At 41.6% G+C, this 22,671-nt stretch overlaps 1 protein-coding gene across 1 annotated transcript; it reads left to right on the top strand.

Moving 5' to 3' along the window:
* Positions 1-178: 178 nt before the first annotated feature.
* rb11b (Ras-related protein Rab-11B) lies at positions 179-22,350 on the top strand. Its single transcript, NM_001140412.1, is given in 5 exon segments — positions 179-267; positions 20,283-20,478; positions 20,634-20,827; positions 20,937-21,017; positions 21,146-22,350. Coding segments are annotated over 5 exon segments (654 nt in total). The 5' UTR covers positions 179-227; the 3' UTR covers positions 21,289-22,350.
* Positions 22,351-22,671: the final 321 nt, after the last annotated feature.

Raw genomic sequence — 22,671 nt, 5'->3', positions numbered from 1 at the left:
TTCTCCATCTGATCACGCCCTTACCTATGGCCATTGGTCAATATTACATGGTGAAGGGTATTATTTGTCAATGTATCTGTCAATTAACAGAGATGTACCTCTAATTGGTCAAAGCAGTTGTCCCTCAGCTCACGTGCGTATTCCTTCCCGAGACTGTTTTACTGCATTTAGGAGTCCGGAGAATTTCTTTGGCAGTCTAATATTTTAATAAAGTGGGAATCGTCAAAATGGGAACCCGAGACGACGAATACGACTATCTATTCAAAGGTAAGACGCGCCCCAGAAGTTTAGTTAGTATAGGAACCATTTACTTGTTTTCTCAGTAGTTGAAGTTCAAAGCAGATGATGACGTCTCCACTGCCTTAACTTACTGCTCAGCTAGCTAACGTTAGCCAAACTAGCTTGCTAACATGTTATCAAGCTAGCTAACAAGCGGTTATCTGTGGCCTAATAAGCGTCTCATCACCATTTTTAGTTTGCTAGCTAACGTAAGCTACATATAGACAATGTGGAGAAAAATAGCTACTAGTTATAAACGTTTATAAGATTTAGCTAGTTCTCCTTTATTCTACTGGAGTGGATAGCAAACGGCTAACGTTAGTTTGCTAATGTATGACAATCAGCTGGTATGAGCACAGATATAAATATTTGGTGTTATGTTAGCCAAAGCCACTGGCGATGTGCTAGGCTAGCCATAACAGACTGCAGTATATTAGTAACTACGATGTTAGTATAGCTTGGTCACCACTTGTCTGAAATATGAAGAACCATTATGACTGAAAACGTCTGTATCCAAGATATGAAATGTTTTCTCTCACAACTAACTTTGCCCAAAGGGAGTGAACATTATTTATAATAAGGGTTACATGAAGAAAATCGGACCTTTTTGTAAATTAAAATGGATGGCCCTCCCTTAAGCAAATTAATTTATCTAAACAAGTGACCATCCCCTATACCCAAAATAATAATTTAAAAAAAAGTGGAGACCAGAGAACATGTTTACCCCTCACTTCTTGGACAGAGCCTTAGATATGCAGTTTTAGCAACTGTTCGTCATCCGGTAAGCATCACATGGCAACGCAGGAATTTTGATAGCGCACAGGGCTGTGGACCAGGTTGTGGGTTCGCCTACCACCGTGGACAAGAGTAGGGGTGGAAATATGTATTTTACAGTAAAAACATTGCATGAATCTATCATTGTATTTGCAGGTCAGAGAAAAAAATATGCCTTCTATAAACATTTCATGTGGTTCTACGTCATTTTACATATTAGCAGAATATTTGTATTACGGTGTGGCTCAGTCGATAGAGCATGGAATGAAATGTATGCATTCACTACTGTAAGTCGCTCTGGATAAGAGCGTCTGCTAAATGACTAAAATGTAAATGTAAATGAACTGGGGGGGGGTTCGAGCCCTGAATGCTAATCAAATCAAAGTTTATTTGTCTTGTGCGCCGAATACAACAGGTAGTATACTGTAGACCTTACAGTGAAATGCTTACTTACAGGCTCTATCCAACAGTGTAAAAAAGGTATTAGGTGAACAATAGGCAAGTAAAGAAATAAAACAACAGTAAAAGGACAGTGGAAAAAAAAAAAACAGTAGGGAGGCTATATACAGTAGCGAGGCTACATACAGGCACTGGTTAGTAGGCAGATTGAGGTAGTATGTACATGTAGATATGGTTAAAGTGACGATGCATATATGATAAACAGAGAGTAGCAATAGCATAGAAGAGGGGGTGGTGGGACACAATGCAGATAGCCCGCTTAGCCAATGTGCGGGGGCACTGGTTGGTCGGGCCAATTGAGGTCGTATGTACGTGAATGTATAGTTAAAGTGACTATGCATATATGATAAACAGAGAGTAGCAGCAGCGTAAAAGAGGGGTTGGGGGGGCACACAATGCAAATAGTCCTGGTAGCCATTTGATTACCTGTTCAGGAATCGTATGGCTTGGGGGTAAAAACTGTTGAAGCCTTTTTGTCTTAGACTTGGCACTCCTGTACCGCTTGCCATGCGGTAGTAGAGAGAAGTCTATGTCTGGGGTGGCTGGGGTCTTTGACAATTTCTAGGGCCTTCCTCTGACACCACCTGGTGTAGAGGTCCTGGATGGCCCCAGTGATGTACTGGGCCGTACGCACCACCCTCTGCCTTGTGGTCGGAGGCCGAGCAATTGCCGTACCAGGCAGTAATGCAACCAGTCAGGATGCTCCCGATGTTGCAGCTGTTGAACCTTTTGAGGATCTGAGGACCCATGCCAAATCTTTTTAGTTTCCTGAGGGGGAATAGGCTTTGTCGTGCCCTCTTCACGACTGTCTTGGTATGTTTGGAACATTCTAGATTGTTGGTGATGTGGACAACATGGAACTTGAAGCTCTCAACCTGCTCCACTACAGCCCCGCCCTCCTTTTCCTGTAGTCCACAATCATCTCCTCCACCATCTCCATCTCCTGATTGGCTGACAGCCGTGGTATATCAGACCGTATACCACGGGTATGACAAAGCATTTATTGTTACGTCTCTAATTACCTTGGTAACCAGTTTATAATGGCAGTAAGGCACCTCGGGATTTGTGATATATGGCCAGAATACCAAGGCTAAGGGCTGTGTCCAGGAAGTCCCGTGTTGTGTCGTGGATAAGAACAGCCCTTAGCCATGGTACATTGGCCATATACCACACCCCTTCGGGCCTTGCTGCTTAAATACTGCACAAATTACAGAAATTACAGGCTAAGAATGGACAGAGGCCTATTAGTTTCTTATCATATTTCTCCAATGCCAAATCTGTGTTTTGTTTGCAACGTAACTGTCCCTGTTTGCAAATAATTACATCTGAGAAATCATTAGGAATCTGAGCATGGTACTTTCAAAAGTTAGGTCTACATTTCCACCCCAGACAGTAGGCCTACCGACTCAGAAAAATGTAAGCTTTAACTGCTGGCTACTGTTCTTCTGTGGCTTAACCCAATGAGAGAAGGTCACAAGTGTTTCCCTAAAAGCTGTCTGGGTTTAAGAATCTTCTATTGTACAGAAAGTGAATAGCTTAATCCGTTGATAGTGACAGAATTAGATTACTTCCCAAGCAAAGTCAATGTTTTGTCTCCTCGGCTATAGAAGGTTGTAGCTCAGCCTCAATGTCAAAGAAATGACACAATGATATTCCCATATACATTGGAGTCGCATCTTTCCCTGTATTTTACAGCTTGTTTCTAGCATAAAGCATCGCGGACCAAAGCACTCTTATAGATCACTTTATATACAGTGCATTCGGAAAGTATTCAGACCCCTTGACTTTTTCCACATTTTGTTACATTACAGCAGGTTTTTTTTAATTTTTATTCTGTGTTTTCCTGGGACCCAAGCTTATGAAAACATGCAACTATTGGTACATTTCATTGCCCTTATGCCTAAAACAAATGCAGTATTGACAAATAACAATGAAATGAAATACCCATATAAATAGCTATTCATGTTTATTTTTCCCCAATAAAAACACTCTCATATATCTGTCTAGGTTGGAACTGTTGCAGTTAAAATACAATAAATCATTTTCATTCTGACCCAGAAAAAACTGACTGATCACACAGATGTAAAACAGAACACACACAGCCTCAGGTTTTGATAGTGCAACCCTAAGTAACAGTACAGATGAAAAATTCAGGCCGACTGTACATCTTGCTGTAGAAATGTGATCCAAACCAGATCAAAAAATCTACTGCTTTCTCAGTCAGACAGGAGAATGCTTCCTGCTGTAGATGAGCAACCCAGAACTGAGTGTTTGCCTCAAAAAGCATCTTGCTTCAAATCAAATTTTATTTATCACATACACGTGTTTAGCAGATGTTATTGCGGGTGTAGCGAAATACTTCTTTCTAGCTCTGACAGTGCAGTAATATCTAACAAATAATATCTTAACAGTTTCACAACATATACCCAATAAACACAAATCTAAGTAAAGGAATGGAATTAAGAATATATGGACGAGCAATGAGCGGCAAAGACGAAAGATGCAGTAGAATGGAATACAGTATATACATGACATGAGTAATGCAAAATATGTAAACATTATTAAAATGACTAGTGTTCTGTTTAAAGTGGCCAATGATTTCAAGTCTATGTATATAGGCAGCAGCCTCTATGTGCTAGTGATGGCTGTTTAACAGTCGGATGGCCTTGAGATAAAAGCTGTTTTTCAGTCTCTCGGTCCCAGCTTTGATGCACCTGTACTGACCTCGCCTTCTGGATGATAGCGGGGTGAACAGGCAGTGGCTCAGGTGGTTGTTGTCTTTGATGGTCTTTTTTGCCTACCTGTGACATCGGGTGTTGTAGGTGTCCTGGAGGGCAGGTAGTTTGCCCCCGGTGATGCGTTGGGCAGACGGCACTACACTCTGGAGTGCCCTGCGGTTGCGGGCGGTGCAGTTGCTGTACCAGGCAGTGATACAGCCCGACAGGATGCTCTCAATTGTGCATCTGTAAGAGTGAGGGTTTTAGTTATTTTCTTTTCTTCAGCCTCCTGAACTTGAAGCTTTCCACCTTCTCCACTGTGGTCCCGTCGATGTGGATAGGGGGGGTGCTCTCTCTGCTGTTTCCTGAAGTCCACGATCATCTCCTTTGTTTTGTTGACATTGGGTGACAGGTTATTTTCCTCCTCCCTGTAGGCTGTCTCATTGTTGGTAATCAACCCTACTGCTGTTGTGTCGTCTGCAAAATTGATGATTGAGTTGGAGGCGCGTGTGGCCACACAGTCATGGTGGGTGAACAGGGAGTACAGGAGAGGGCTGAGCACACACCCTTGTGGGTCCCCAGTGTTGAGGATCAGCGAAGTGGAGGTGTTTCCTACCTTCACCACCTGGGGGCGGCCCATCAGGAAGTCCAGGACCCAGTTGCACAGGGCGGGGTACAGACCGGGCAGTGCCTCGAGCTTAATGATGACCTTGGAGGGTACTATGACGTTGCATGCTGAGCTATAGTCAATGAACAGCATTCTTACAATCACTTTATTCCAGTTCAGAATAAAAATGATTCATTGTACAGTTGAAGTTGGAAGTTTACGTACACCTTAGCCAAATACATTTAAACATAGTTTTTCACATTCCTGACATTTAATCCTAGTAAACATTTACTGTCTTAGGTCAGTTAGGATCACCACTTTATTTTAAGAATCTGAAATGTCATAATATTAGTGATTCATTTCAGCTTTTATTTCTTTCATCACATTCCCAGTGGGTCAGAAGTTTACATATACTCAATTAATATTTGGTAGCATTGCCTTTAAATTGTTTAACTTAGGTCAAACGTTTTGGGTAGACTTCCACAAGCTTCCCACAATAAGTTGGGTGAACTTTGGCCCATTCCTCCTGACAGAGCTGGTGTAACTGAGTCAGGTTTGTAGGCCTCCTTGCTCGCACACGCTTTTTCAGTTCTGCCCACACATTTTCTATAGGATTGAGGTCAGGGCTTTGTGATGGCCACTCCAATACCTTGACTTTGTTGTCCTTAAGCCATTTTGCCACAACTTTGGAAGTATGCTTGGGGTCATTGTCCATTTGGAAGACCCATTTGCGACCAAGCTTTAACTTCCTGACTGATGTCTTGATGTTGCTTCAATATATCCACATAATTTTCCATCCTCATGATGCCATGTATTTTGTGAAGTGCACCAATCCCTCCTGCAGCAAAGCACCCCCACAACATGATGTTGCCAACCCCGTGCATCACGGTTGGGATGGTGTTCTTCAGCTTGCAAGCGTTCCCCTTTTTCCTCCTAACATAACATCTTTATGGCCAAAATGTTCTATTTTTGTTTCATCAGACCAGAGGACAATTCTCCAAAAGTACGATCTTTGTCCCCATGTGCAGTTGCAAACCGTAGTCTGGCTTTTTTGTGCAGGTTTTGGAGCAGTGGCTTCTTCCTTGCTGAGCGGCCTTTCAGGTTATGTCGATGTAGGAATCGTTTTACTGTGGATATAGATACTTTTGTCCCTGTTTGCTCTAGCATCTTCACAAGGTCCTTTGCTGTTGTTCTGGGATTGATTTGCACTTTTCGCACCAAAGAACGTTCATCTCTAGGAGACAGAACGCGTCTCCTTCCTGAGCGCTATGACGGCTGGGTGTTTATACTTGCGTACTATTGTTTGTACAGATGAACGTGGCACCTTCAGGTATTTAGAAATTGCTCCCAAGGATGAACTAGATTTGTGGAGGTCTACAATTTTTTTTCTTCTGAGGTCTTGGCTGATTTCTTTTTATTTTCCTATGATGTCAAGCAAAGAGGCACTGAGTTTTAAGGTAGGCCTTGAAATACATCCACAGGTACACCTCCAATTGACTCAAATGATGTCAATTAGCCTATCAGAAGCTTCCAAAGCCATGACTTAATTTTCTGGATTTTTCCAAGCTGTTTAAAGGCACAGTCAACTCAGTGTATGTAAACTTCTGACCCACTGGAATTGTGATACAGTGATTTATAAGTGAAATAATCTGTAAACAATTGTTGGAAAAATTACTTGTCATGCACAAAGTTGATGTCCTAACTGACTTGCCAAATCTATAGTTTGTTAACAAGAAATTTGTGGAGTGGTTTAAAAACGAATTTTAATGACTCCAACCTAAGTGTATGTAAACTTCCGACTTCAACTGTATTTTAACAGCAACAGTTCCAACTTAGACTTGTTTTCAACAATTTCTACAGTAAGATGTACAGTAGGCCTGATGATTGTTCATCTGTACTGTTACTTAGTAGCTACCTAGCTTGCTTTGGTTAACGTTAGCTAGCTAGCTATTAGCTCTGTACAAGGGGATTGTTTGAAAGAGAAACTCACATCAACTACTATGAGAGACAGTACTCCTTTATTTCAGCTTATTACCTGTTACAAAATGACAACAATGCCTTGCTTGCTGACTTACTCTTCCATTGTCAGAGCACTGTTTCCTGAGGCATTCTGCCCTGATCTGATATAACTCCCTGGGTTTACCGTCATGCTGTCAATGTTTGATCAGGATGTGTCATTTTTAATTTGTTCATTTTGAGACCCATTACTAAGCACTTCCCGCACAAAACGTGTGCGCTTCTCGTTATTTCTCAAAGCTTGTATTAAACCAAGAGAGAAACTCATCACTGTATTTGCATTTCATGACAATTGAACTTAGTCAGAACTTGTGGCTAGCTTGAGTCCATTTGATGACAGCGGTGAGTGACGGCGAATGGGAATGACAAGTCAGTGGCTGACAGCGCATCGGCTGCTGCTGAACGACAGTGCTGCAGCGTCTGGGTCGCGGACTGATCTTCCAGAAAACTGCCGGAAAAAAACATCTGGTAAACCACGAAGCACACTGGCATCTTCCACCCACTCGTGCAGCTGCCAAACTGAGCAAAGACACCCAGGGTTGCGATGTCTGCGGTTTTCCTGATATTGGGTTACTTGGAAAACTTTGTCGTGGGTGAAAAATGTATTGGTTTTGGGTATACTTGCACCACGGCCGCCATGGGCTCCCGAGTGGCGCAGCGGTCTAAGGCACTGCATCTCAGTGCTAGAGGCGTCACTACAGACCCTTGTTCGATTCCAGGCTGTATCACAAAGGGCGGCGCACAATTGGCCCAGCATCGTTAGGGTTTGACCGGGTAGGCCGTCATTGTAAATAAGAATTTGTCCCTAGCTCTCTTATTTTTTATATATTTTTTTTGTTGCTTATTATGTCATGTCATAGTTTGCAATAATTGTTATTTTGATAAATCAAATTTTGCTTCTGTCTTGACAAGTTACGTCGATATTCTTTAAGGATAATACCCTTTTTTTCCTTCCCAGTTTACCCCTAAAATGACACAGCCTAATCTAACTGCTTGTAGCTCAGGACCTGAAGCAGAGATATTCTTCATACCATTTGAAAGGGAACACTTTGGAGTTTGTGGAAATGTGAAAGGAATGTAGGAGAAAATAACCCATTTAGATCTGGTAAAAGATCTATCTTTTTTTTCCTTTTTTTTTTAACCTGTTAGGGCTAGGGGGCAGTATTGACACGGCTGGATAAAAAACATACCCGATTTAATCTGGTTACCACTCCTACCCAGTAACTAGAATATGCATATACTTATTACATATGGATAGAAAACACCCTAAATTTTCTAAAACTGTTTGAATGGTGTCTGTGAGTATAACAGAACTCAAATGGCAGGTCAAAACCTGAGAGATTCCTTTACAGGAAGTGGCCTGTCTGACCATTTCTTGAACTTCTTCTTTTCCATCTCTATCATTTACTAAGGATCTCTGCTCTAACGTGACACTTCCCACGTCGTCCATAGGCGCTCAGAGCCCGGGAAAAAACAGAATGTCGTCATTCCAGCCCCAGGCTGAAACACATTATCGCCTTTCTCAAGTGGCCGATCAAGGGACACGGGCTTATGCGCGTGACCCCGACCACCCCCGCCATTGGGATTTTTTCCTCTGTTTGCCGAAAAGGAGATTCCCTGTCGGAATATTATCGCTTTTCTACGAGAAAAATGTCGTAAAAATTGATTTTAAACAGCGGTTGACATGCTTCGAAGTACGGTAATGGAATATTTAGAATTTTATTGTCACGAATTGCGCCATGCGCGTGACACTTCTTTACTATTTCGGATAGTGTCTGGAACGCACGAACAAAACGCCGCTATTCGGATATAACGATGGATTATTTTGGACCAAACCAACATTTGTTATTGAAGTAGCAGTCCTGGGTGTGCATTCTGACGAAGACAAAAGGTAATCAAACTTTTATAATAGTAAATATGATTATGGTGAGTGCTAAACTTGCCGGGTGTCTAAATAGCGAGCCCGTGATGCCTGGGCTATGTACTTAGAATATTGCAAAATGTGCTTTCACCAAAAAGCTATTTTAAAATCGGACATATCGAGTGCATAGAGGAGGTCTGTATCTATAATTCTTAAAATAATTGTTATGCTTTTTGTGAACGTTTATCGTGAGTAATTTAGTAAAATGTTAGCGAATTCCCCGGAAGTATGCTAGTTCTGAACGTCACATGCTAATGTAAAAAGCTGGTTTTTGATATAAATATGAACTTGATTGAACAAAACATGCATGTATTGTATAACATAATGTCCTAGGGTTGTCATCTGATGAAGATCATCAAAGGTGAGTGCTGCATTTAGCTGTCTTCTGGGTTTTGGTGACATTATATGCTGGCTTCAAAAATAGGTGTCTGATTATTTCTGGCTTGGTACTCTGCTGACATAATCTAATGTTTTGCTTTCGTTGTAAAGCCTTTTTGAAATCGGACAGTGTGGTTAGATTAACGAGAGTCTTGTCTTTAAATGGCTGTAAAATAGTCATATGTTTGAGAAATTGAAGTAATAGGATTTTTAAGGTTTTGAGGTTAACAGATTATCTTTCAAATGCAAGAGTAATTTTAGATTGCACACACTGCTGCCATCTGGTGGTTACAAAGTTTCAGACTGATCCAGTGAAGAATAACATTTCTGCACAATATTTTGTATCAAGTCTGCCAGGAGGTTGCCTATAGAACATGTAAAAATGCTATGGTAATAAAAAAAAAAGTTTTACACACTCCCAGGAATGCCATACATGATGGATCATTAGTTTATACACTAACATTCACACATCTAGATGGCAGGGTGGGTGTGGATCCAGTGTCAGCAGTGGCGTCAAACTGTAGACCCCCAGTTTCTACATTAACCTCTCTGGCGCAGGTGTGCCGCTCGACAACATCCGGTGAAATTGCAGAGCGCCAAATTCAAAATACAGAAATAGTCATAATAAACATTCATAAAAATACAAGTATTATACATCGGCTTAAAGATTAACTTCTTGTTAATCTGTTAGGGCTAGGGGGCAGTATTGACACGACCGGATAAAAAAAACATACCCGATTTAATCTGATTACTACTCCTGCCCAGTAACTAGAATATGCATATAATTATTGGCTTTGGATAGAAAACACCCTAAAGTTTCTAAAACTGTTTGAATGGTTTCTGTGAGTATAACAGAACTCATATGGCAGGCCAAAACCTGAGAAGATTCCATGCAGGAAGTGGCCTGTCTGACAAGTTGTTGTTCACTTGGATCTTTTTATTGAAGACTGAGGATCTTTGCTATAACGTGACACTTCCAACGGCTCCCATAGGCTCTCAGAGCCCGGGAAAAAGCAGAATGATATCGAGGCATCCTCTGGCTGAAACACATTATCGCGTATGGCAAGTGGCCAATCAGAGTACTATGGGCTTAGGCGCGTGCCCGAGTCGACCCCATGCTTTATTTTCTTTCGTCTGTTTACCTAAACCCAGATTCCCGGTTGGAATATTATCGCTTTTTTACGAGAAAAATGGCATAAAAATTGATTTTAAACAGCGGTTGACATGCTTCGAAGTACGGTAATGGAATATTTAGAATTTTTTTGTCACGAAATGCGCCGTGCTCGTCACCCTTATTTACCCTTTCGGATAGTGTCTTGAACGCACAAACAAAACGCCGCTATTTGGATATAACAATGGATTATTTGGGACCAAACCAACATTTGTTATTGAAGTAGAAGTCCTGGGAGTGCATTCTGACGAAGAACAGCAAAGGTAATAACATTTTTCTTATAGTAAATCTGACTTTGGTGAGTGCTAAACTTGCTGGGTGTCTAAATAGCTAGCCCTGTGATGCCGGGCTATCTACTATTTTAAAATCGGACATATCGAGTGAATAGAGGAGTTCTGTATCTATAATTCTTAAAATAATTATGTTTTTTGTGAACGTTTATCGTGAGTAATTTAGTAAATTCGCCGGCAGTGTTCGGTGGGAATGCTAGTCACATGCTAGTCACATGCTAATGTAAAAAGCTGGTTTTTGATATAAATATGAACTTGATTGAACAAAACATGCATGTATTGTATAACATAATGTCCTAGGGTTGTCATCTGATGAAGATCATGAAAGGTTAGTGCTGCATTTAGCTGTGGTTTGGGTTTATGTGACATTATATGATAGCTTGAAAAATGGGTGTCTGATTATTTCTGGCTGGGTACTCTGCTGACATAATCTAATGTTTTGCTTTCGCTGTAAAGCCTTTTTCAAATCGGACAGTGTGGTTAGATTAACGAGAGTCTTGTCTTTAAAATGGTGTAAAATAGTCATATGTTTGAAAAATTTACGTTTTTGCATTTTTGAGGTATTTGAATAACGCGCCACGGGATTACACTGGCAAGCGTCCCACCTAGCCCATAGAGGTTAATCCAGCAACTTTGTCAGATTTCAAAAAGGCTTTACAAAAAAAGCATAAATCAAATTTCAAATGTATTTATATATACTTACATCAGCTGATATATCAAAGTGCTGTACAGAAACCCAGCCTAAAACCCCAAATAGCAAGCAATGCAGGTGTAGAAGCACGGTGGCAAGGGAAAAACTCCCTAGATAGGCCGAAACCTAGAGAGGAACCAGGCTATGAGGGGTGGCCAGTCCTCTTCTGGCTGTGCCGGGTGGAGATTATAACAGAACATGGCCGCTAAGATGTTCATAAATGACCAGCATGGCCAAATAATAGTAATCACAGTGAACAGGTCAGGGTTCCATAGCCGCAGGCAGAACAGTTGAAACTGGAGCAGCAGCACGGCCAGATGGACTGGGGACAACAAGGAGTCATCATGCCAGGTAGTCCTGAGGGATGGTCCTTGGGCTCAGGTCCTCCGAGAGAGAGAGCGAGCATACTTAAATTCACACAGGACACCAGATAAGACAGGAGAAATACTCCAGATATAAGACTGACCCTAGCTCCCCGACACAAACTACTGCAGCATAAATGGAGGCTAAGACAGGAGGGGTCAGGAGACACTGTGGCCCCATCCGATGATACCCCCGACTGGGCCAAACAGGCAGGATTTAACTCCTGGGCCAGACTACACTCAATCATAGGACCTACTGAAGAGATGAGTCTTCAGTAAAGACATAAAGGTTGAGACCGAGTCTGCGTCTCTCACATGGGTAGGCAGACCATTCCATAAAAATGGAGCTCTATAGGAGAAAGCCCTGCCTCCAGCTGTTTGCTTAGAAATTCTAGGGACAATTAGGAGGCCTGCGTCTTGTGACCGTAGCATACGTGTAGGTATGTACGGCAGGAACAAATCGGAAAGATGGGTAGGAGCAAGCCCATGTAATGCTTTGTAGGTTAGCAGTAAAACTTTGAAATCAGCCCTTGCCTTAACAGGAGGCTAGCACTGGAGTAATATGATACTTTTTGGGGGGTTTTAGTCAGGATTCTAGCAGACGTATTTAGCACTAACTGAAGTTTATTTAGTGCTTTATCTGGGTAGCCGGAAAGTAGAGCATTGCAGTAGTTTAACCTAGAAGTAACAAAAGCATGGATTATTTTTTCTGCATAATTTTTGGACAGAAATGTTTAGATTTTTTGCAATGTTACGTAAATGGAAAAAAGCTGTCCTTGAAACAGTCTTGATATGTTCGTCAAAAGAGAGATCAGGGTCCAGAGTAACGCCGAAGTCCTTCACAGTTTTATTTGAGATGGCTGTACAACCATCAAGATTAATTGTCAGATTCAACATACCATGCGATTATCTGAGGACAGCGCCCCGCTTACAAAAGCATACAAACATTTTCCAACCATCAATCAAATTAATCACTTACCTTTGAAGATGTTCATATGGTTGAAGTCACAAGAGTCCCAGCTACACAATAAGTGTTAGTTTTGTTCGATAAAGTCCCTCTTTATATCCCAAAAACTCAGTTTTGTTGGCGCGTTTTGTTCAGTAATCCATTGGCTCAAAGGCGGTCAAAACATGCAGACGAATACATCCTAATAGTACCGGTAAAGTTCGTCGAAACATGTCAAACGATGTTTATAGTTAATCCTCAGGTTGGCAATTGTCTAAATAATCGATAATATTTCAACCGGACAATAGCGTATTCAATAGGAAGGAAAAACAACGAAGGGCGCATACACGGTCACTTGCGCAAACCAGCACTGCATGATTCTACAGTCCCCTGACAGAAATGTCTTATTGTTCTTCATTTATCAGAAAACAAGCCTGAAACAATGTCTGAAGACTGTTGACATCTAGTGGAAGCCATAGGAACTGCAATCTGGGTCCTAACCCATTAGATACTCAATAGGCATTCAATTGAAAACCACCCACATCAAAGAAATCCCACTTCCTGGATGGATTTTCCTCAGATTTTTGCCTGCCATATCAGTTCTGTTATACTCACAGACATTATTTTAACATTTTTGGAAACTTTAGACTTTTCTATCCAAATCTACCAATTATATGCATGTTCTAGCTTCTGGGCCTGAGTAACAGGCAGTTTACTTTGGGCACGTCATTCATCTGAATTTCCAAATAGTGCCCCCTGTCACTAAAAAGTTAACATAAAAATTGATTTTATCTAACAAAACTATGCTACATTTTTATCTCTGGGACCCTCCGGAGGACAAATCAGAACAAGATTACTGAATGTAAGTACATTTATTTACCTTCAGAGGTGAATATATCAAACCAGTTGCCATGAAACGTTTTTTGTTGTGCACTCTCCTCAAACAATAGCATGGTATTTTATTCACTGTAATAGCTGCTGTTAATTGGACACTGCCGTTAGATTAACCTCTTACATCTAGACGTTCCGCTAGCGGAACACCTGCTCCAATATCCAATGATAGGCGTGGCGCGAAATACAAAGTCCTCGAAAATCCGAAAACTTCAATTTTTAAAACATATGACTATTTTACACCATTTTAAAGACAAGACTCTCCTTTATCTAACCACACTGTCCGATTTCAAAAAGGTTTTACAGCGAAAGCAAAACATTCGATTATGTCAGCAGAGTACCCAGCCAGAAATAATCAGACACCCATTTTTCAAGCTAGCATATAATGTCACAAAAAACAAAACCACAGCTAAATGCAGCACTAACCTTTGATGATCTTCATCAGATGACACTCCTAGGACATTATTTTATACAATACATGCATGTTTTGTTCAATCAAGTTAATATTTATATCAAAAAACAGCTTTTTACATTAGCATGTGACGTTCAGAATTAGCATTCCCACCGAACACTTCCGGTGAATTTACTAAATTACTCACGATAAACGTTCACAAAAAACATAACAATTATTTTAAGAATTATAGATACAGAACTCCTTTATGCAATCGCGGTGTCCGATTTTAAAATAGCTTTTCGGTGAAAGCACATTTGCAATATTCTGAGTAGATAGCCCGGCCATCATGGCTAGCTATTTTGACACCCACCAAGTTTGGTACTCACCAAACTCAGATTTACTATAAGAAAAATTGGATTACCTTTGCTGTTCTTTGTCAGAATGCACTCCCAGGACTTCTACTTCATCACCCAATGTTGTTTTGGTTCCAAATAATCCATAGTTATATCCAAATAGCGGCGTTTTGTTCGTGCGTTCAAGACACTATCCGAAGGGTGACGCGCCCGACGCGTTTCATGACAAAAAATGTCAAAATATTCCATTACCGTACTTTGAAGCATGTCAAACGCTGTTTAAAATCAATTTTTATGCGATTTTTCTCGTAAAAAAGCGATAATATTCCGACCGGGAGTCGTTGTTTTCGTTCAAAGACAGAGAAAGTAAAATGGACCCTTCTCGTGCACGCGTGCGCCAGTCTCATTGTTCTCAGATCGACCACTATCCAAATGCGCTACTGTTTTTCAGCCATGGCCTGCAAAGTCATCATTCAACATTCTGGCGCCTTCTGAGAGCCTATGGGAGCGTTAGAAAATGTCACGTTACAGCAGAGATCGGGTACGTTTTTTATCTGGTCGTGAAAATACTGCCCCCTATCCATAACAAGTTAACAAGAATTGAAGCTTTCTGCCCAGATAAGACATGTCTATGTCCCAGAAAGTTGGCTGTTGTATACAATCTAGTCACATTAGCGCACGTTAGCAACAATCGTCCCGGTTTAGGGACACCTATCCCATGTCGGTTAATTTGCTCGATAATGTTATCGAAAAAGGGTTTATTTTATAAATGTGGCTAGTTTCAGGCCTTTTGGGCAGGTTTTGAGTGGTCATTGGTTAGAAATTTTAGCTTGACCTGGCAACCCTGGAGACCGCTGCTAAGCATAGAGTGCACTGAACCGAGCGTACAGTTGCACTTGACCAAATCAATTCCAGTAATTCATGAAATAATTATACATTTACTATGACACGTCGCGACCCATCATTAACAGGTCCCATATTTCAAGGCTGCGTTAAAAAAATGTTTTATCCATCTACAAACAATATCCCTTAATGACAAAGCAAAAACATTTAAAAACTTTTTTTTTTTGCTAATTTATTAAAATAATTTATAAATACCATATTTACATAAGTATTCAGGCCCTTTGTTAAGAGACTCAATTCCCCCTGTGGTAACTTCAATTGATTGGACATGATTTGGAAAGCTCTGAGACAGGATTGTGTCGAGGCAAAGATCTGGGGAAGGGTACCAAAAAATGTCTGCAGCATTGAAGGTCCCCTAGAACACAGTGGCCTCCATCATTCTTAAAGCTTCCAGAAGTACAACCATCTCTGAAGCACTCCACCAATCAGGCCTTTATGGTAGAGTGGCCAGACGGAAGCCACTCTTAAGTAAAAGGCACATGACAGACCACTTGGAGTTTGCCAAAAGGCACCTAGAGGACTCTCAGACCATGAGAAACAAGATTCTCTGATCTGATGAAACCAACTTGGCCTGAATGCCAAGTGTTACGTCTGGAGGAAACCTGGCATCATCCCTATCGTGAAGCGTGGTGGCAGCATCATGCTGTGGGGATGTTTTTCAGCGGCAGGGACTGGGAGACTAGTTGGGATCGAGGGAAAGATTAATTGAGCAAAGTACAGAGATCCTTGATGAAAACCTGCTCCAGAGCGCTCAGGACCTCAGACTGGCAAAGGTTCACCTTCCAACAGGACAATGACCCTAAGCACACAGCCAAGACAACGCAGGCGTGGCTTCTGGACAAGTCTCTGAATGTCCTTGAATGGCCCAGCCAGAGCCTGGACTTGAACCCAATCGAACATCTCTGGAGAGACCTGAAAATAGCTGTACAGCTACGCTCCTTATCCAACCTGACAGCGCTTGAGAGGATCTACAGAGAAGAATGGGAGAAACTCACCAAATACAGGTGTGCCAAGCTCTCATGGTCATACCCAAGAAGACTCTCTAGGCTGTAATCGCTGCCAAAGGTGCTTCAACAAAGTACAGTAAAGGGTCTAAATAGTTATGCAAATGTTTATTTTTCAGTTTGTAGATTGAGGGGGGAAAAAACAATTACATTTTTGAATAAGGCTGTAAGAACTGATAAATACATCATGGGCTAGAAACATTGTTTTTAATAAAATCAATTATAGTAGCTATAGCAAGCTATCAAAGTTGACCTCCAATCCTCCGTATCTTCACGCTCTCCTCAAACTGAACAGAACATAGGCCATAGCCTAGTCCGCATGTAAGAGCGCGTTTTTTTTTGTTGTTGACTAGATCTAATAAGAAAATTATTTTCCTAAGAAGCCTTTGCTTCTCCGGAACTGCCACTGTAGGCTTACACAACACAGCCATTGGTTAGGCTGCTCACAAGCAGCAAGAGCAGAGCAACCTGGGGCTCTGTGTTGGAATATCCTTGCATTGTGTAATGCAGCCTAGTTGTATTTACACCATCCCAGCAGCTGTTTTAGAAATGTAACTTTGCTCTGTTCAGTCATCTATTCTTTCGACTAATCGATTGGTCAATTTTTAAGTGTATTTTTCCATATAGACACACCCTATGTTTTGAATAAAATCAACTATATGTAGGCTACTGAGCTTCTCTGATGCGTTTAAGCACTGCGATATTAAAAATGAAAATTACTGAATAGGGAGCCGGAGACTAATATAGCCTAACCAGAAGTTTAAAAAAAACTCCTGCTGCCCAATTCCGCTGTCCTTCACAGATTCTGCCTTTAAGCTCCTGAAGTTGTCAGTAATAGGCTACACCAGCGGTCGGCAAACTTTTCCATTTGGGGTGCCAAGTTATCGAAACATTTCTACGGCGTGCCAGTTATGATTTTCATATGCACATTTTCGTGGAACAGTTTAATTTCATTTTATAATAACGTCTTCATATTTCAAAATCAATACATTTACATTACATTTAAGTCATTTAGCAGACGCTCTTATCCAGAGCGACTTACAAATTGGTGCATTCACCTTATGATATCCAGTGGAACAACCACTTTACAATAGTGCATCTAAATCTTTTAAGGGGGGGGGGGGGTTAGAAGGATTACTTTATCCTATCCTAGGTATTCCTTAAAGAGGTGGGGTTTCAGGTGTCTCCGGAAGGTGGTGATTGACTCCGCTGTCCTGGCGTCGTGAGGGAGCTTGTTCCACCATTGGGGTGCCAGAGCAGCGAACAGTTTTGACTGGGCTGAGCGGGAACTGTGCTTCCTCAGAGGTAGGGGGGCCAGCAGGCCAGAGGTGGATGAACGCAGTGCCCTTGTTTGGGTGTAGGGCCTGATCAGAGCCTGAAGGTATGGAGGTGCCGTTCCCTTCACAGCTCCGTAGGCAATCACCATGGTCTTGTAGCGGATGCGAGCTTCAACTGGAAGCCAGTGGAGAGAGCGGAGGAGCGGGGTGACGTGAGAGAACTTGGGAAGGTTGAACACCAGACGGGCTGCGGCGTTCTGGATGAGTTGTAGGGGTTTAATGGCACAGGCAGGGAGCCCAGCCAACAGCGAGTTGCAGTAATCCAGACGGGAGATGACAAGTGCCTGGATTAGGACCTGCGCCGCTTCCTGTGTGAGGCAGGGTCGTACTCTGCGAATGTTGTAGAGCATGAACCTACAGGATCGGGTCACCGCCTTGATGTTAGTGGAGAACGACAGGGTGTTGTCCAGGATCACGCCAAGGTTCTTAGCACTCTGGGAGGAGGACACAAGGGAGTTGTCAACCGTGATGGCGAGATCATGGAACGGGCAGTCCTTCCCCGGGAGGAAGAGCAGCTCCGTCTTGCCGAGGTTCAGCTTGAGGTGGTGATCCGTCATCCACACTGATATGTCTGACAGACATGCAGAGATGCGATTCGCCGCCTGGTTATCAATGTCATGTGGTTAATCAAAACTAGCTAAATGAAAATGATACACATCTAAAAGTAACTTCTATTGCCAATATGTCAAAATAACCTACATAAAACCAACAAATAAAAAGATTGCAGCCCACAGATAGAATATTTATTTTTATTAGGATATTTTCTATGAATCACATTGGCTATGCATGGCCTGTCTGCAAGGAATTTTGAAACATTTTTTAAACCATTAATTTGGTCAGCCTGAGGCTGGAGCTAGCAAACTTGCAACATTATATAAAATATTCTGGGTCCTCAGTTTCCCAGGCCAGTGAGCTCTGTACAGACACAACTGTAGGCTATTTGCGCAAGGGATAAGAAGTAACTATTTTATGATGTTTCCACCAGATCAGAGCATGACTCTTTTTTTTTTTCTCCTCCTTTCATGCTGAGTAGTTATTGAAAGGGAGAGCGCTGGAAAGATTTTTCAAATTGTCATTCTCAATGGATGAAAAAACAGACTTTGTTTACTTGCTGTTTGAGGAGAAGAAAAAATTACTTTGAGAAGCTCCCCACCGTGATGGTGAGTTAAGACGATCAGAAATAGTATGGTTGAAAAACGAGTTTAAATTACTCCAACCTAAGTGTATGTAAACTTCCAAATTAAACTGTATATCTACCACCAAAAAAAGAAACGTCCTCTCACTGTCAGCTGTTTATTTTCAGAAAACTTAATGACCGTTCCACAGGTGCATGTTCATTAAATGTTTATGGTTCATTGAACAAGCATGGGAAACAGTGTTTAAACCCTTTACAATGAAGATCTGTGAAGTTATTTCGATTTTTACAAATTATCTTTGAAAGACCGGGTCCTGAAAAAGGGACGTTTCTTTTTTGGCTGAGTTGATATATAATCCTAATAAGCAACTAATTCCAAAACATTCAGAAATATTGTAATTTAAAGATAAACTTCTCCTTAATGCAACCGCTGTGTCAGATTTAAAAAAAGCTTTACGGTAAAAGCACACCATGCGATAATCTGAGTACAGCGCTCAGCCACCAAAACAAGCCATACAGATACCCACCATGTTGCGGAGTCAGTAAAAGTCAGAAATAGCGTTATAAATATTCACTTACCTTTGATCTTCATCGGAATGCACTCCCAGGAATCCCAGTTCCACAATAAATGTTCGTTTTGTTCGATAAAGTTAATCTTTATGTCCAAATACCTCCTTTTTGTTCACGCTTTTAGTTCACTATTCCAAATGCACTAGGCGCGGGCACTAAGTCCAGACGAAAAGTCAAAAAAAGTTCCATTACAGTTTGTAGAAACATGTCAAACGATGTATAGAATCAATCTTTAGAATGTTTTTATCATAAATCTTCAATAATATTCCTTTGTCTTTAGAAATGAAAGGGAACAGAGCTCGTGCGCACGGCCGCCGCATGACTAAACTAAAGGCTTTCAGCCAGACCACTGGTTCAAACAGCTCTTATTCGCTCCCCTTTCTCAATAGAAGCCTGAAACATTCCAAAGACTGTTGACATCTAGTGGAAGCCTTAGGAAGTGCAATCTGACCAAATTTACACTGTATATTGGATAGGCAATCACTTGAAAAACTACAAACCTCAGATTTCCCACTTCCTGGTTGGATTTTTCTCCGCTTTTTGCCTGCCATATGAGTTCTGTTATACTCACAGACATCATTCAAACAGTTTTCGAAACTTGAGTGTTTTCTATCCAAATCTACTAATAATATGCATATCTTAGCTTCTGGGCCTTAGTAGCAGGCAGTTTACTCTGGGCACGCTTTTCATCCGAACGTGAAAATACTGCCCCCCCCCCCCCCCCAGCGCAAAGAGGTTAATCATTTGCAAATGACATGACCCTCCCCTGGACTAGATTAAAAAAACTAAACTCTCCCCTTGACTGAAATTGAAAAAGCATGACCCTCTCCCATTTTCCTCACAGGTAATCATTCTGTAAATTTCGACCCCTCTAAGTGGCTGCACCAGTCATCATGACTGGTATCTATCATGATAGTGGTTAAATGACTAGCTACCAGGAAAAACATGCTCAGTAGGTATGGGCTTCAATTTAGTCATTGTTGAACAAATGGCTCTGTACTAGTCATCTCTCAGCCCCAATCGTTTCCACTGACATAGTAGCCTGTCATTGCAGTTCCGATATTTATTTTTATTTTTTTGCCAGTGGTGCTGATCGGAGACTCTGGTGTGGGGAAGAGTAACCTGCTGTCCCGTTTCACACGGAATGAGTTCAACCTGGAGAGCAAAAGCACCATCGGTGTGGAATTCGCCACCCGCAGCATCCAGGTGGACGGCAAAATGATAAAGGCCCAGATCTGGGATACAGCTGGACAGGAGCGCTACAGAGCCATCACCTCAGCGTGAGTGGAAGAGGGAGCTCACTGTTCAATAATGTTAAGGATGCTCGTCTTGGAACTAGCATATTTTGATAGCACTGAAACCATTGTGTGAAATCCTTCTCTATCTTAGTCTCACAACCTATGACCTCGTATCCTCCCTGCTCTGTCCCAATCAGGTACTACCGGGGGGCGGTGGGGGCACTCCTAGTGTACGACATTGCCAAGCATCTAACCTATGAAAATGTGGAGCGCTGGCTGAAGGAGCTGAGGGATCATGCTGATAACAACATCGTCATCATGCTGGTGGGCAACAAGAGTGACCTGCGCCACCTCAGGGCAGTGCCCACAGACGAGGCTCGCGCTTTCGCAGGTAAACAACAAAAACACTGGAGTAGATGACAGCTCACTCCGTGGACAAAAATGGTTAAGAAGACACCCCTGCTTGTCTCAATGCAATCTTTTCTCTTTTTCTCCCTCAGAAAAGAATACGCTATCATTTATTGAGACCTCAGCTTTGGACTCCACTAATGTAGAAGAGGCGTTCAAGAACATCCTCACAGGTAATGGGCAGGGGCCACTATACGAGGCTATTTAGATTAGTTAGTTTCAAGTCAAATTGTTTGATTTCTTACACATGAATGCAATGGCATATTTAATAATGAGTAACTGATTTATATTTTCTCCACAGAAATCCACCGAATCGTATCACAGAAGCAGATAGCTGACAGATCAGCACATGACGAGTCTCCAGGCAACAATGTAGTGGACATCAGTGTCCCCCCCACCACCGATGGGCAGAAAAACAAACTACCGTGCTGCCAAAGCCTGTGACCTGCAATACCACCTTCCTACCCCCACCCCTCACTCATCTTTCTTTTGTCCTGGTTGTTGAACTTCTGCGGTCTCTATTCCTCCATGTGTTTTAGAAGTCTCTTAGGGAAATCAGACTTTCTAGATAAGTCCTTTCTCCCTTTTTTGTCTGTATGCTATCCTCTTCTAACCTCAAAGCGCATGTCTTTTACCAAGTGATAGGATTTTTGTCTATTTTGAATTCAGGCTCTGATCGTGTGACCCAATCCTGTAGAAGGAATGGTGAGAGATCAGTTTGTCCTGTGCTTCTGGTTGCCTTGCTGCTGTCCTCAGTCCCTGTCCTGAGTGTGGCATGAAAGGGGCAAGAACAGAGACCCGGGGTAGTGACCGACTTGGGCTGATATTAAGTGTTTTTTTTGTTACGCCTATGGTTCAAAGAGATGCCAAAGTGTGGCTGTGATCATTTTCAATCTAAAATAATCTAATCTAAACAGTAAACTTGCAGAGAGGCACTTTTGTCAAAATTGGACTTTTTCCAATTGTATCATGCACTTTGTTTCACTATTGTTAGACGCAGCCACTGTGTTCTCTCTGTAATTAGATCATACTATGAATTGATCCAGTAGTCTGACTACAGTTGAAAGCAAACGTAAATATGCATCTTGTGTCCTGCCAATCATTTCAATGGAACTCGCCATGTAAAATCAACAACTAATTCCGAAGGACTAACATCTTTTAAATGACAACACTTAGATTGCTTGGTTTGAGGGGGGGGGGGGGCTGATATACAGTAACACTCAATATCTAGGGTGGAGGATGTTTTCATTGCTTCACTCTACTCAAACCATTAAGCCTCTAAAATGTAGTTGACAGTGGAATTTGTAAGAAAGGAAGGTTGCTTTTGTATGGTTGGCTATAACGCCTTATGTCTCTCCTTTCTAGTAGAATTGCCTGTATGTAATTTTCTGTCACAGGTCCAACTTTTAAATCAATAAACACGTGTTAATTTGCCTTTTCATCAGGGAGCATTGAAATGGAAATAAACCAAATGAATGTCACTTGTTGACAGACATTTTCTTTGAACATCAAGTTTTCCTCTCAAGTCTTATAATGCTGAAACATATCCTGCAGAACTTCTAGTGGTGTAGTTAGTTATAACGTTGAATGTGTGATAAAGAAATACATGTTCACGTAACTGCTATCAGTAGGACCAATATCCCAATTGCAACTTTAAAGTGCAATTTGAGACTTATTTACACATTTTGAAGAATTGAATGCAGAAACATTTAGAGTGCACTGAAATGTTGTGGTAGACTTACTTGAATAAGTTACAACACGTAACTTCAAAATACTGTACATGCTCACCAGAAGTGTGTTCATTAGATATTAAGTGAATTGCAACTA

The sequence above is a fragment of the Salmo salar genome, chromosome 10 (genome assembly GCF_965601325.2).
Source record: "Salmo salar chromosome 10, fSalSal1, whole genome shotgun sequence".
Taxonomy (NCBI): Eukaryota; Metazoa; Chordata; class Actinopteri; order Salmoniformes; family Salmonidae; genus Salmo; species Salmo salar.
The sequence above is the reverse complement of the archived record's forward strand: the minus strand, read 5'-3'. Positions and strand labels throughout refer to the sequence as shown.